Genomic DNA, 15,218 nt, shown 5'->3' with positions numbered 1-15,218 from the left:
GTTGATATATTATTCAAATTATTTTAATTATTGATTATTTTTCAATTTATTTATTTTAGTTATAATAATTAGTTATAACCAGGGTTTTGGTTATTTTTTACTTTTTTGTTTTATTCTAGTAACAGAATATTTAACTAAATATTTACAGTTATTAATCTTAATTAATATTAAAACATTCTATATCAACTAGATTTATTAATTTTTTATCTTTTTTAAATGAAAGTTAAATAATAACTTGAAGAAAGTTACCTTTGCAGGGAACCTCGGTTTAAAAAACTCACCAAGCCACAATTTCGTCCAGGGACTAAGTTATCAGCAGACTCGAAGTTAAAAACTTCTTTTGACTTTTACATGATAATATTATGTCATTTGAATTATTTGAATTAAATGCTACATTTAATTTTTTTACATTTTTTACGATTATTATTGACTTTTAATTTTTTTAATTTAGTCAATTCATGTTTTGACTTGGGGTCATATATCATACATCAATATCATCGAGAACCCAAATTTGGTTCAAAGATAATTTCTTTTAGAGACAAAAATTAACAATTGTATGGACTAGGCCTATTGGGGATACCATGTAAAAAAAAACGCGCCCAGCTTCTACCTCAACGGTGGTGTGGAAACGAATGCGTTCTTATTATCATTGTATTATACTTTTCAGTTTGTTAATAGTAAATGTAATGTTCATAATATACAACAAATTCTATTAAATTGTTATATATTTAATTAACCCGTCTAATAAATAATTACCAACTCAATGATTATTGTCTTATTATTGAATTTCCCATAATAAACGAGATTTTCAAAAAAAAATTTTTTCGTGACCTTTAATTTAAGCTAAAATTCAGCTTGATTGAATTTTTCCGTGTCAAATACTAAATAGCGAATATTAAAAGATATAAAATAATTGTATAGTCTGATATAGGTGTCAGAAGACCAACGTGATTATCAACGCATTTTGGGATTTGATGATCCGATCCAGTCACGTCTTTATGTTAATCATCTAAATACTGCCTCATACAGTGCAGACCTATGCAGCTGAGGAAGGTTAAAATTGATGGAACTTAATAGCTCTGGACAATCAGTGTAACCATTTATAAATTTGAATAAACATTTTAAATCTATTTTTTTCTTGTATCTGATAAGCAATCAATACGAATAAATTTAATAATGGCTGGTAAGGAAAATGAAGCTCATGGATAATATTACATTTGGAAGCTAAAAACGTAAGAAACGATTTTAAACATTCTTTAAGCAGTGAATTTGATATTTTAAGTAAGTGGACCAAACCAGTGGCGCACACAGGATTTTTTTTCGGGGGGGGGGGTTGTTCTATTAATAATTTACTATAGTATAGTCCTATGCTAAAAAATGATAAAACGTTGTATCAAAATAGTATGACCTATATTTGTACATCTAATATATTTTATGGTCTATATTATAATTTTTTAATTTATTATCAACAGAAGTTGAGGGTTGTTCATCATTTTTTTTACATTTTTTGTTAAAAAATGACATAATATTACCATGGGCAATTCTTTTCTTTTTTTCACTCATAATGTCAATAACTTAAACATGAAATAAATTTAATATTAATTGTAAATTGTATTAATTGTAATACTAATAAAATTTCACATTCACACAATTCAAAAACACGTTATTGCTTATCAGTTATCCTTATTAGTTATCACACTATAATTGAGACCATGGTTGTAGGTGCCCGTACCCGGTAACAAAAAAAAGAGCGTCTAGACCGTGGTCTAGACCATAGAAATACGTCATAGAAAAGAGAAGGGCGCTGCCACGGATAGTATATTAGTATCTATATCCGTGGCGCAGGCTGCCCACTAGCAAATTTTTTATCAAATAACTTGCTAACGGACAGCATCCCTTATCAGCACTAACAAAATCAAATTAAAATAATATGATATTATTTAAATCTTATAATATATTTGATAAGAAATAAGGACATAATAATTGATGAGAAATTTATTCGTGGGTTGTCTCCCTCTCCAGACGCTCGTAATGAAGGAAGACATTTCGGGGGGGGTTATAATCTCCTAACCCCCGCCCCCCTGTGTGCGCCACTGGACCAAACCACATATTTATACTCTAATTTAGCAAGGACTAATGAAGTCAATAAAAGCAAATATAATAATAGATTGCTGAAAATGAAAAGTTAATTGATGAAAATATTAAAAATTGAATGACTGCCAAATTTTGAACTTATTCAAAACGTATGTTAAAAATTCATACCATATTAATTTTTTGTTTCTATTATATTCTAACATGTGAATATGTGATCGAAATTATTATTATTTTTATTCTATAATTATTAGCTTTGATAAATACGTATACAGCATGTATAATGTATGTAGACTGAGTAACAAGGATATTCTAGACAGTCCAAATATGAATAAAATTGGAAAGAAATTGTTGTTGATTGAATGTTTGAATGTATACTATAATGATTGAATATTTTTATTTTTACGTGAATAGTAAATTTAATGCATAATTTGACAAAGGTTAAGTTTTCAAAGTTCTAAATTCAAACTTAAAAAAATCACTAACCAGTGAAATATGGAGGTAGTGAAAACATTTCCGGACGAAAATCTTCTAGAGAGTTTAACACATACGTAGCATTGGCGGTCGACATGTTATGCCATATTGACAATATGGGATCAGGTACCATGACCACTTGCATGCCGGCTGCTAATGCCGCAGTCACTCCATTCGGCGAGTTTTCAAACACCAGAAACTATATAAATATTTTATAATAATATTAATATGCACATTTACTATATATAATGTGATTATTATTTTTCATGTGATAATTATCATAATTCAATTCCAATGTGTATATACTCCGGCCCACGAGAGACCAGTGCCGTCACGCGCAGACTGAGAACAACCCGACAACCGTCAGCAACGGAATTTCCCCCACCATGTGCCGTAATCGTGGCGCGTTACACAGGGGATGCGCAGAATCGGACTATTTTTGGTCGAATAACGGTACGGATCTCTCGTGGGTCGGAGTATAAAAAAAAATAGAATTAAAATTATTTAAAGTTTGATTTTATACCGATCGTAATTTGTATATATTATTATTTTTATATTTAAAATAAAATATGTTGGTAATCTAAAAGTTTGAAGTGGCATGATCGCATGGGTAAATTATCACAATGAATATGTATTAATATTTCAACAATCAACTTTAAGATAGTATATATTTCTTTTGATACCAAAATTCATTGAACTCACGAAAATGTTCAAATTATTTTAAGTTCGAAATAATATTAAAAATTGTAATAGATAATCCCCACAATTTTTTCTGCCTTAACAAAAAAATAGTTACAGGAAAATTATGCTATTTATAGCCATGAGATTTTGCGAAACCATATCACATTTAGCAGATGCACCTGATCTTTTTTCATTTACAGTCTTGAATAAGATACCTAAACTAACGCTTAAAACCGGTAACCGGTTTGTAACGAAAACCGGTAAAAAACCGTAAATTTGAGAACCAAAAACCGATAACCGCTTTTAGTTTTGGAAACGGTTATTATTTATCGGTAATCAAGGTAAATATCTAAATATTAACATCAAAGCGCTATTACCTCGTATTTTCAATCCCGGTTTTATAATTAAAACCTATTCCCGACTAAAAAATTAACGGGTTTTTCGTGGAATTTAGTAATTTAATTATGTCATGATTACATTATAGTTGAATTTTATTTTCCAGCTATTTTTAAATTTTTTTCCCCCAATTATTTTCCGTCGAGTATAGCTTATCTGTTGTGAATATCACATATATATATATATATATGTATAAGTACAAAGCTCAAATCCTCCTGACTGCATTTGTTATTTGCAGTATTTACTCCAAGGGTTGGTCCGAAGGCTAGCGTAGAATGTTCGATCTGCAGACCCAGGTTTTGGGGTACTGCAATATATTATATAATATAACCAAAAACTTCTGTGTCAATGTATCACTTTTAGTGTCATCTTGAAAAATTATTATTTTTATTTTCGGTTTTTTACAGTTATAAATAAGAAAATTATAACAATAAACATTTTTTATGTAATTTATTTTTTTGATTTATTAAAATCCCATTATTTCGATCATATGTTTTAAACTGTTTTAAAAATATGATTAAAAAATTTTTAAAAACCTGTTTTAACCGGTAACCGATTACCAAAAAATCTTATCAATGGTTTTTAAACGATCAACAGTTATCATAGTATTTGAAATATTTTTAAAGAAACGTTTACCGGTTACCAAAACATCACAATTAAACAATAACCGGTTACCGGATTTCAAAAATTTTAGACCCATAACGGAGCCGATTAACGACTTTATTGAGAACGGTTTTAAGCCCTAGCTGATGTCCTAACTAAAAAATTTCACGATGTATTTATTAATACCTTGCTATTCGCGGGATTTTCCAGAAACCTAGAAGCACATATTTTGTAGATGTCTGGCGCTGGTTTGCCGTTTTTTACCTCGGGGTCGGAAGAACTAATGACTACATGATGGAATACAGAGAATATGTCCTTCAGATGATCCGTTTTCACGTGGAAACTCTCCTCCGAACTACTCGTTGTCATCGCCATAGGTATCTTGTGCCGGTGGAAATGCTCCAAGAGATCTTCGACTCCTAAATAGCTATCACATATTAAATACTACCTATAATCTATATATATATATATATACAGGGTATCCTGCGAGGATTTACCCATTGCGATATCTCACGAAATAATGGAGATATCAAAATTCTGGTTTTATAATAAGGTTAACAAGGTAAGAACTACAATTATTTCATTTTTTAATTTATTTTAATGTTTTTGAAAAAAATTTAAAAAATAAATTTTTTTATTTAATTATTTCCAAAAATATTAAAGATAGCCATTTTGTAGTTTATTTTTCTGAAAATATAGACGTTTCGAAATTGTATTTTCATTAATTTCCTGATTTTTAATATTTTTTCTTGTTTTGAAGAAATAAAATATGATTATAATTTATAACTATTAGGAATTATGTAATATTTATAATCATAATTGTCGAAGCTAATTGTTTACAAAGTTTCTTTTAATAAAAAAAAAAAAAAAAAAAAAAAACTATTAGGAATACGGAAGGTATTGGGCCGGCTGTATGACACGTATGGGAATGCGCGCGGCGCGGCGGGTCACATGTTTTATAACATTACGGTGTTAAATAATTCGCAATTTTTCTCGAAACTAAAAAAAATATTAAAAATCAGGAAATTATTGAAAATTATTGAAAATAAAATTTTGAAACGTCAATATTTTCAGAAAAATAAACTCTACAAAACGGCTATCTTTAATTTTTTTGGAAATAATTAAATAAAAAATATATTTTTAACTTTGTTACCAAAACATTAAAATCAATTAAATATATGAAATAATTGTATTTCTTATCCCTGTGAGTCTTATCAGAAAACCAGAATATTTCGATATCACCATTATTTCGGGAGATATTGCAATGAGTAAATCCTCACGGGACACCCTGTATATTAATTTCTGTCTGTCTGTGTCTGTCTAAACATTTTTACAGAGATATAGTCCTATGGGCAGAAAATAGGCTAAGTTAAAACATGATAGGCCCAACCCCGGGAGGTGCTCAAACAGACATTTTGGGATTTACGAAGGACATTTTTGTTTATAGATGGTCTGGCATTAGTTACTACGTTTACATGCACAATTAGAGTCGGTTTAAAATCTAAAGCGGTCTAATCATGTATCATGTAAACGCTTTAAAGCGACCTTAATAAGATAAACCGTTTTTATTTTAAGGACGCTCGAATATGTGGTTTAACCAAATTAAATCGGTTTAATAAATAAAGTCCAGATGTATTTTTGTACATGAAAACACTCTAAACCGATCACTTTTATTTTGATAAGTGATAACATATTTTTCAGAATAATGAATATTATAACATACCGATTTAATATTATTAAGACTCACATATAAACAAGTCAGAAAATTTAGGTCGACTCATAATAAAATCTGTTTAAATTAAGAACAGTTCAACTCGTATCATGTAAACGCGTACCTAGTATAAGTAATGGTTTCTATTAGAGCGAAAGAAATTATTATCCCTGAATTTGTTATATTATTTTTTTTATTATTTGTTTCCATGGTACATGCGTCTATGGCATTTAAAGTTTTTATTACTATTTTATTACTCTAAGGTTTTTATTGATATTTTGTGTTTTTTTTTTTTTTTTTTTTGGTACGATAACGCCATTTCTATGCAGATATACCTCCCAAAAAAAAAAAAAAAATCGATCGGTAGTTCTAAGTCTACTATGAATATTTTACTTAATTTATTAAACTTTTTTATAATTAATTTATTCAGATCCCGGAGGAGGGTCTAGGCTCTAGACTACGGTATCGTATACACATATATGTAAATCAAATATAAAAAATACACACACGTTTAACTCATCATCATCACTTAATTATATTCGCTTTCCACTCGTTAAAAAGAAAAAAAAATATGTAATAAAATATAAAAAATTTAAAAGTACCTACCTAATGTTTAGTTTGAAAACCGATGAAGTTGTCTAGTTTTCAATAAATCTGTCTCAAATGTTATAAAATTATATCAGCAAGATACACTGAGCCTATACTTCAATAATTTCAAAGCAAATTATAAATAATAAAACATTTTGAACTGTAAATAAAAAGTTGTATAGGTAACCATGTATAGTTGTGAATGTTGTGATGAGGTCTATATGACTATAATAAAGGAATAATACGCGAGCATAGCGAATGGTTTTGGTAAAAGCTTAAATGTATATAAGTTCTAAGTTTTTCTAGAAATTATACCAATTAATTTCATATGTCGACAATAATTAGTTTTTACCTTATATCATATTGAATTGGTATAGACGTTATTGTGATTTAGTATGCAAAGTTGCATACAAAAATGTATTAATTTATTGATTCATTCAAATTAATTAAATTCAATGGCCCAAAAAAAAATAGACCACAAAATCATATTTTAGGGACCATTAACTCACTATTGAATTATTAAATGATTAGTAATTTTTTTTGCAACCAAATAGATATATGTATGTTGTATGTATATAATATATGAAAATATTAGACAATTGCAGTACGTTATAACATTATTATACGCTATACATTTTATACCTATTCAAAAAACTGATTATGATGTGTTGAGTGTAACGTGGTTTTGTGAATTATTTAATTTATATTTATAATAATTTCAATCATCTAAACATATTATATTTTAATGATTTAATGCTATAAAAGTAATTTTATACTCACCATACATCAGTCTTAAGTTTTTTAGTGATTTTTCTTCCTCGATATGAGCTTTTTCTAATAATTCTTCAGGTGTTAAACTCATTTGCAATTTGTTGATAATCAAATTAGCGACGTCCATTTCTTGTTTTCCGAGGATTTGTAAACTCAAATCATCAGGAAATACTTTACCACAATCATTGGCAATTTTTGTAAACGTTTTTCTACGAATCCGTTCCGTATCTAAACGCAACAGTGTGATATACTGACATGTTATACATGCTTACCAATAATATATAACTAGATATTAAGTATTAAGAATCTCGATAAATATTAGATAGTAAATTACACAAAACATAATAATTGTGTAAGTCGGTTGGATTGTGTACAATTGAACATTTGAATGTAGTTACATCTTTTGATGTACCTAAGTAGTAAGTTACATAAAAATATCAAATGTAGGAAAATGATAATTTAAATATAAAATACAAACGTATTAAATTTATTTTATAGATTTAAAACTTCTAATTACTTTAAAAAAAAAATAGCAATATTTCTCTGATTGTATTAAATTACGTGTTTTAATTCAATTGTTCTTTCAAAGTTTTCTTTTTAATCTATATTACACTAAAATGAAACAAATCTCCTTTTCAGAATTATATGAATTTAAACTATTATTTAGTATATTATTTAACTAACAAAAAATATTTCTTTTAATGAGATTACAAATAAACAGTTTTTAAAGAGTACAAAATAGGCAATTTTCAAACTGTATGCATGTGGATCTTATAAACAGTGCCGTACGCAGGGGTAGGATTCTAGGGTTCTGACCACCGCCGAAATTTGTTCATTTTACAAAAAATATCTTATTTACCACCATTTGAATACACAGTCGATCAATTGTTGGTTATTCTTAATATAAATTAAATTGTTAATTCATTATTAATTATAATTTGTTATAACTTATAGCCTTATAGGTAACTAATTATATAAAAACTGTTAAACAAATTATTTAAATTGTTTATTGTTACTAAAATTATTTACTCATGTAAAACCCTAACCGAACTAAAATCCTGCGTACGCTACTGCTTGTAAATATATGTGTGGTAAGTGATCCCGAACTCGTACGTATTCAAAAATTTACTTTTTATTAATCACGCAATAATATTTAATATTACACGAGTATTGTTATATTCGTTATCGTTATATACATAATATATACTATTATTATGCATACAATTTAGCATTTATAGTATATACCAATATACCTATATTCAACATACCGTATTATAATACTAATATTTAACATTAAACTACTGCAGATTCTACTCTATTATAATTATTAGTGTTCCTAATTATTAATGTAATATATATTTATAATTTATATAAGTCAATACATATATGATTTATGTATAATAGGCTGTTAATTAACTTATTACAAATAAAATAAAATAAAATATTAAATATAGGTTTATAAAATAATTCTACATAATAATGTGAAATTTAAATGTATAAACATGTATATTTTACTTACCTATAAGAGTTCCGTCCAAATCAAAAATGGCGTGAGTCACAGGCTTAAATACCGGTATACTCATTGTTGTAACAGTTGAATGTTCAATCACACTATCACTATGTGCTGATCTCTATAATTTTAAACTCAGTACCGAATAAGTCTTAACATTAAAAAATATAATATGATACCTATGCGATGAAGTGTGTCAGAGTAAGACGTATTTTTTGCTATTTAAAACATGAATTTAAGTAGGTACTGGATACGGATAGATACAACTAAAAACCACGAAGACAATCAGCTGTATACTTAATATTCGATCTCTCACCGTTTTGTATTCCCGCGATTTTTTGAAATTTTATCATTTCTTATTTATGTTTATTTAAAAATATACAGCAACCCGTGTTTAGTGATGGCCTGGCCAGGTCCGCGAGACGGCGATCGCCAATTGGACACCTTTAAAATGTATTGAACAAATATATCAAGGCCCCTAATTGTACTTAAACAGGGGGGCCTTTTTTATGGTAAAAGGACAATTCGCCCCCCGCCAATTCGTCCCCGTCAAAAAACAAGTCCACGGACGTTTTGTCCCCGTCTATTATTAAGATAGGACATTTGGCCCCCGGCAGTTATATAGATTTATATCTACCCATAGGACGTTTGGCCTCTGGAATTTTAAATCACTAAATTTAAATCTTTTTTTTTTAACTTAAAATTTAAATTCTTTTTAAAACGCAAACAACAATTATATTGATAATAATAATAATTTAGGTATAATTTTATTAAGTAAACATAAATTATAAATATGATATGATTACATATTCCTGTCAAATTTATACATAATTATACATAGATATACATAATTGATAATTAACAAAATAATATAGAGGAATATAATATAAAATAAAAGAAAAAAAAGGTTATTATTACTCGAATTGTCGGTTAGGTTAAAATCTGATTAAAATGAAATTACGACATATTAGATTAGATCACTTTTTCTTTTAAAAAAATATAAAATGTCATCGTCATTATTACATTTAAAGTCATTACAATGTTGTTTTATTCTATCTTCGTAAGGATTTGTTTTTGGCATATTTATAATTTCATTTTTTTTTTTTAACAATGCAGTCACTGCAGATGCATTGCACATCTGTAAGGACTCAATAAAAATATAGATGTTTGGGTGTCTAATTCTAACAATATTTTTAAATTTATTATTAAACCCTTCAGACACATTGTTAGTTCGTCCATAACCTTCTTTCGTGGCATTATATACGTTCCACATATATGGAGAAAATATTGGCGGACATCGTACTAACCTGATCGTACCGTACTCTGTAGGAATAGATTTGTATGTTCCATTAACGTATGTAGAATCAAAGTACACCAAAATTTCCTCCAATTCCTCAAAAGTCTATGATAAATTGAAGAGTATTGACATCCCTATTAAAAATTCCAAATACTGAAATATGTGTATATGCAGGGGCGAAGTACATAATACTGTCCAGTTTAAAATTGAATTTTTTAGATTTTCGACATTGGCAGTGCTGGGGATACGTTTTTCCAGCACGTGCATAGGAAAAACGGTTTTGGTCGTGTTTGGGGGAGTGTACAAAATTTAATTTTAGTTGTACAAAATTGTACAAAAAAAAGTACATAATACTGTCGATGTTTGATATTAAAATTCGAAAGTGGCAGTGCTGGCGAAACGCACCTTAGGAAATATATGTTGTAAATTTTGTGCTAGTAAAATTAAATAATTATAATAAATTATAATAAATTATTATAATAATTATAATTATGATTATAAGCATTTAAAGTTAGTTAACTTTAAGTAAGCTTCACTAGAATACCATAATTATTATAATTATTATTATTTTTCATATTTTTTTTTATTGATAATTTACATCATATAATATTACATAAAGTTTACTAGGATCATATAATTATTATAATTATTACCACAGGTTATTACGACAAGTTGTTTCTATTAATAAAAATCATTCACGTATATTAGTTTCGTCATTTGTATGTACAGATTACGGAACAAGTTTCGCGAACTGGACAAATTTTCTATCCATTTCAGGAAACGGATCAGAACGCGAAATGGATGCGACATATATATAACAAAAATATGATTGGAAAAAAATTTAAATTACATACCTCTTTTTACAGTATTGGTTGGAAGAAATGCTAATGCAGGGATCATTTTTACGGCTGATCTGAAGTTTTTGTCTGCTTTATATTTTGTAGCCAAACCCAAGTCCTGAACTTTTCGCCAGATGGACTGGTTTAAATGATAATAGCATAACTGCACCGATACTCCATCATTAAATACTTCCTTGATAGCCTGTATTACAGATTGTTCGAAATCAATTGAAATTATTGAAAGCGATACAAATTTATCTCGTATTGCAGACAATAGCTCAATATAAGTTTCTTTATTTTTACGTCGAAGCAAAGCGTACATTACCGGAATTATTAAATTATTTATGCTTGCATGTAATATGTATACTTGATAAAATTCAGAAGGACAAGTTGAAAATGTTCCGTCCATATAAATAATTCTAGTTTCAGATGAAATTTCGCGGCACGTTTTTGAAGAAAAGATTATAATACGATTATTATTATTTTTGTTGTCGTAAAATAAAAATGGCTCTGGATTGAGTTCTCCGCCGGTTGTACTCCACTGTGTTCCTTCCAATATAATATCGTCTATTTTTACAATTTTAGGATAAATATTGCTACGGACACGCCGTAAAGTCCTTTTCATTGAATCTTCTTTCGGAATTAACTGTCTGCTATCGTTGGATAATGGGATTACATTAAGTGCAAAAATTCGAAACGGTATATCATAGTTTTGTTTTGCTGTGTTCTTCATAATACATTTAGCTCTTTCTGCATTTATTAAGTCAGTATTAACTTTATGATTGTGATCTCCAAACTTTAAAACAAAATTAATTCCATCATCAGTTGTAAGTGTTCCATTACATAACCCTTTGTGAACACACACCCACCGGATACCAATTTTCACATTTTTTTGTTTGTAATATAAATAATCGTTGTGCACTAATTTCTTCTTGTTTCTTTCCGTGGTTAACACCTCCATAGTTCACTGAAGCCGGACGCACAATTACACAGACTACAGACAAACTATTACTGCGTAGTGTGCTTTGTGTAATATACTACCTAATCTATCCAGGGTAGGTAAAAAATATTATTTAGTCTTTACAATATAAATAGAAACATTTATAACATTTTTCCACTGTCTGACAAATAAATAATAGTCGAGCAATATCATCTGTCGATAAGAAGAACTTCGATTAAGATAAATATCTATCGATAATGTCATAAAGGTAATAAATGTTCGTAAAATTGTTAACTTGGTAGTTTACTAATATTATTTTTTGAGTTAATTAATTTAGAACATAATAAGTAGGTTGTTAATATTAAAATTAATTGTTCGTGAATGTTATTGTGACACAACATGTGGGTAGAAAAAAACATTTACGTGCATTAAATATTCAAAAAAATAGAAAAAAGTGAAGTTGTTCAGACATTAATTAATACCGTTTCAAAAAATAATGCCTCTTTCCTAAACTAACCTAACCGGGGGCTAAACGTCCTATGGGTAGATATAAATAAATCTATATAGCTGCCGGGGGCCAAATGTCCTATCTTAATAATAGACGGGGACGAAACGTCCGTGGACTTGTTTTTTGACGGGGACGAATTGGCGGGGGGCGAATCGTCCGCGATTCCTTTTTTATATTTAGCCGACCAAATAATCTATTCTCAGGCTGCCACTACCCTTATTTAATAATATATTATGTATTTATGTTTAGTATATTATTATTTAGTTAAAACAAAATTAAGTTTTTTGATAATAAAAATAATTTGCACTTCAAATTTTTTATTATTTCACCATGTGTGTTAAATATAATTTATACACATATTATATGTAAAATAAAACAAAATAAAAATAAAAAAAACCATTGAAGATGACAAGTGAATCTCGTTTTGAATACCTACCTCGATCATTGTAATAAATGTGTTAAACTTGAATTACATATTCATTTTAGAATTTCAAACTGGTAAAAACTAAACAATGATGACTGATGAGTAAATGATCAAATATTTTTATAATCTATTTATATCTATGTGATGTTATTTTATTGTCTTAGAATACGTCATTCTAGTAAAAAAATGCTTAGATATTAACTTTATGGGATCGTATCTAATAGAAAATTTAATTTAGTTGGCAGGTACTTTGGTAACACGCCCCAGTATTTTTCAAAATTATCTGAAAAAAAATATGAAAAATCCGTAATTTCTACACAAAATCTAATGGCTAAATTTATTCTCTTAAGTTCTAACACTAGTTATCAGGCCAATGGACAATAAGCCTTTAATTGACAGATGTCAGATGGTGTTCAGTTTGAAAGTCAATGTGGATCTTGTCTTCAATTTTAGTCATATATTGGATAAATTAACTAGGCACTATAGTTAAAGAAACATTAATTATATCATCTACTAAATCATATACTAAAAATCTTAGCCTCTGCATTGTATATTAATAAAATAAAATACTTTGTTATTAACACAAAAACACAATGTATAAATTTGATTTATTATATAATACATTAAGTATAGTTTACTATATTTTAAGTCTATGTCTTCCAACCCTCTCCCTTTTTTGAAAGCATAATACCCTGGGCTGCTATTTAGTGCTTTTTTAATACATTTCAACATCAATTAACAATATTATTTGTAGAAATAGTAATGTTTGCTAATACCCGATGGATACTGTCATTACCAAATGCTTATGCAGAAATATCAACATACATTAATTAATAAAAATATGCCTATTAATTAGTAAGAAAACATAATTTGAGAACAAATTTATCATGTTAAGTCTTGACAAGCCTATTTAATCAGGCCCTGATTTAGTGAAATAGGGGCCCTGTGCACTATAAACTTTGGGGGCCTTTTTAAATGAAAAATTTAAAAATAATAATAGGTAAATATTTAACAATAAAAAGTTAAATCCCTTTATTTAATTATAGGTACTTAATAGACATTTTTTTTCTTATTTTTTTTTTGCAAATTCAGCAATTATGTCTTCAAATTTTAACTGTTTAATAACATCATGGTTGATTGCCAGTAATGATAAAGAGTCCAGTTTTTCTTGTGTTAAATTAGAGCGCATTCAATTTTTTTATACGTTTGAGTACAGAGAATGAACGTTCACTACAACAGTTCGTGCACAGCATTGATAAATATATTTGTAATATAATGTCCAAGTTGGGAAAAGTATGGTGCATAGTCATTCATTGAATATATTTCAAACAATAATGGGAATCTTGAAAAAACTTATTACCGAGAAATGACTTTTTCAATTTTTGAAACTGAATCAGTTCACATTCAAAATTATCAGAACCTAAATCATCTGAATATGTATCCAATATATTTTTGGAACATTTTTGTATTTCTGTTCTGTCCATATATATATATATATCCATAAACCAAATTTTTTTTCTAATTCTTACATTATATTAGGATTGTTTTCCAACTTTCTTTTTTCATATCCAGAAGAATGTTTTCTTTAGGATGAGATTATATATAAAATAAAATATTACAATAAATCACAGACTTAATTTGGGGGCTCTGTGCAGTGCCGCGTTAAGCTATGTTGCCGCCCCGGGGCAAATTAAAATATGCTACCCTTAATTTTTATTTTATGTTGATCCTTAAAAATTTTCCGCCCTATCGAACACCATAAAATTTGCCGCCCCTGGGCAGTTGCCCCTCCTTGCCCCTCGTTAAATGCGGCTCTGGCTCTGTGGCCTGTGCTAGTGCACCACTTGCAAATGCGCAAATCAAAGACTGTACTAATAAAATGTATCAACTTATGAATCACATAATATTTTAAATGATGAACAATAATGCTATACAATTATGCATAGACCTTAACATTTTTTTAACTCGACAACCTATTTGCATTATAAATCATAACTTATTTTACTTGAAGATAAAATTAGGGTACATAATATAATATATATATATAATATAATATAATAGTTAATTGAGAATTTATGAATAGTCTTCTAGTCATGAAATATTTCTTATTCACCAATATTAATGATCAATAATATGCACTAAACGAGAAATTTATTATTTTTCTTTGCAATCATACTTGTTAGTAGTAGTATAAGTCACATATATATATATATATTATACTATTATAATATACTTAATATAGACACCTGTGGTGCTAGGTAACTAAATAGATGATGATGCAAAACTACAAATTACTAGTACAAAAAGTCTGTCAGATGTAGGAAAAAAAGTTTTTCGCACAAAAAAGCTAAATTTATAATTAGTTATGAGACAAACAAAACTCTA

The 15,218-nt window shown here is 28.2% G+C and overlaps 2 protein-coding genes across 2 annotated transcripts; both read right to left on the bottom strand.

The window, feature by feature from the left end:
* Nucleotides 1-2,572: 2,572 nt before the first annotated feature.
* Nucleotides 2,573-9,380, bottom strand: LOC107162484 (pseudouridine-5'-phosphatase-like). Its single transcript, XM_089220407.1, has 4 exons — nt 8,835-9,380; nt 7,325-7,543; nt 4,432-4,664; nt 2,573-2,764 (listed from the first exon to the last, which is right to left on the bottom strand). Exons 1-4 carry the CDS (start codon nt 8,896-8,898, stop codon nt 2,573-2,575), a joined length of 708 nt encoding a protein of 235 aa, XP_089076533.1. The 5' UTR covers nt 8,899-9,380.
* A 330-nt stretch (nt 9,381-9,710) lies between these two features.
* LOC149058735 (uncharacterized) lies at nt 9,711-15,099 on the bottom strand. The gene is made up of 2 exons (XM_089221719.1): nt 10,977-15,099; nt 9,711-10,256 (listed from the first exon to the last, which is right to left on the bottom strand). The coding sequence occupies exons 1-2, from the start codon at nt 11,920-11,922 to the stop codon at nt 10,228-10,230; spliced, it is 975 nt and encodes a 324-aa protein (XP_089077845.1). The 5' UTR covers nt 11,923-15,099; the 3' UTR covers nt 9,711-10,227.
* Between the last annotated feature and the right edge of the window lie 119 nt (nt 15,100-15,218).

The sequence above is a fragment of the Diuraphis noxia genome, unplaced genomic scaffold (assembly GCF_037042655.1).
Source record: "Diuraphis noxia isolate RWA-SAM2 unplaced genomic scaffold, SU_Dnox_SAM2 contig0002, whole genome shotgun sequence".
Taxonomy (NCBI): Eukaryota; Metazoa; Arthropoda; class Insecta; order Hemiptera; family Aphididae; genus Diuraphis; species Diuraphis noxia.
This window is presented reverse-complemented; position numbering and strand designations above follow the sequence as displayed.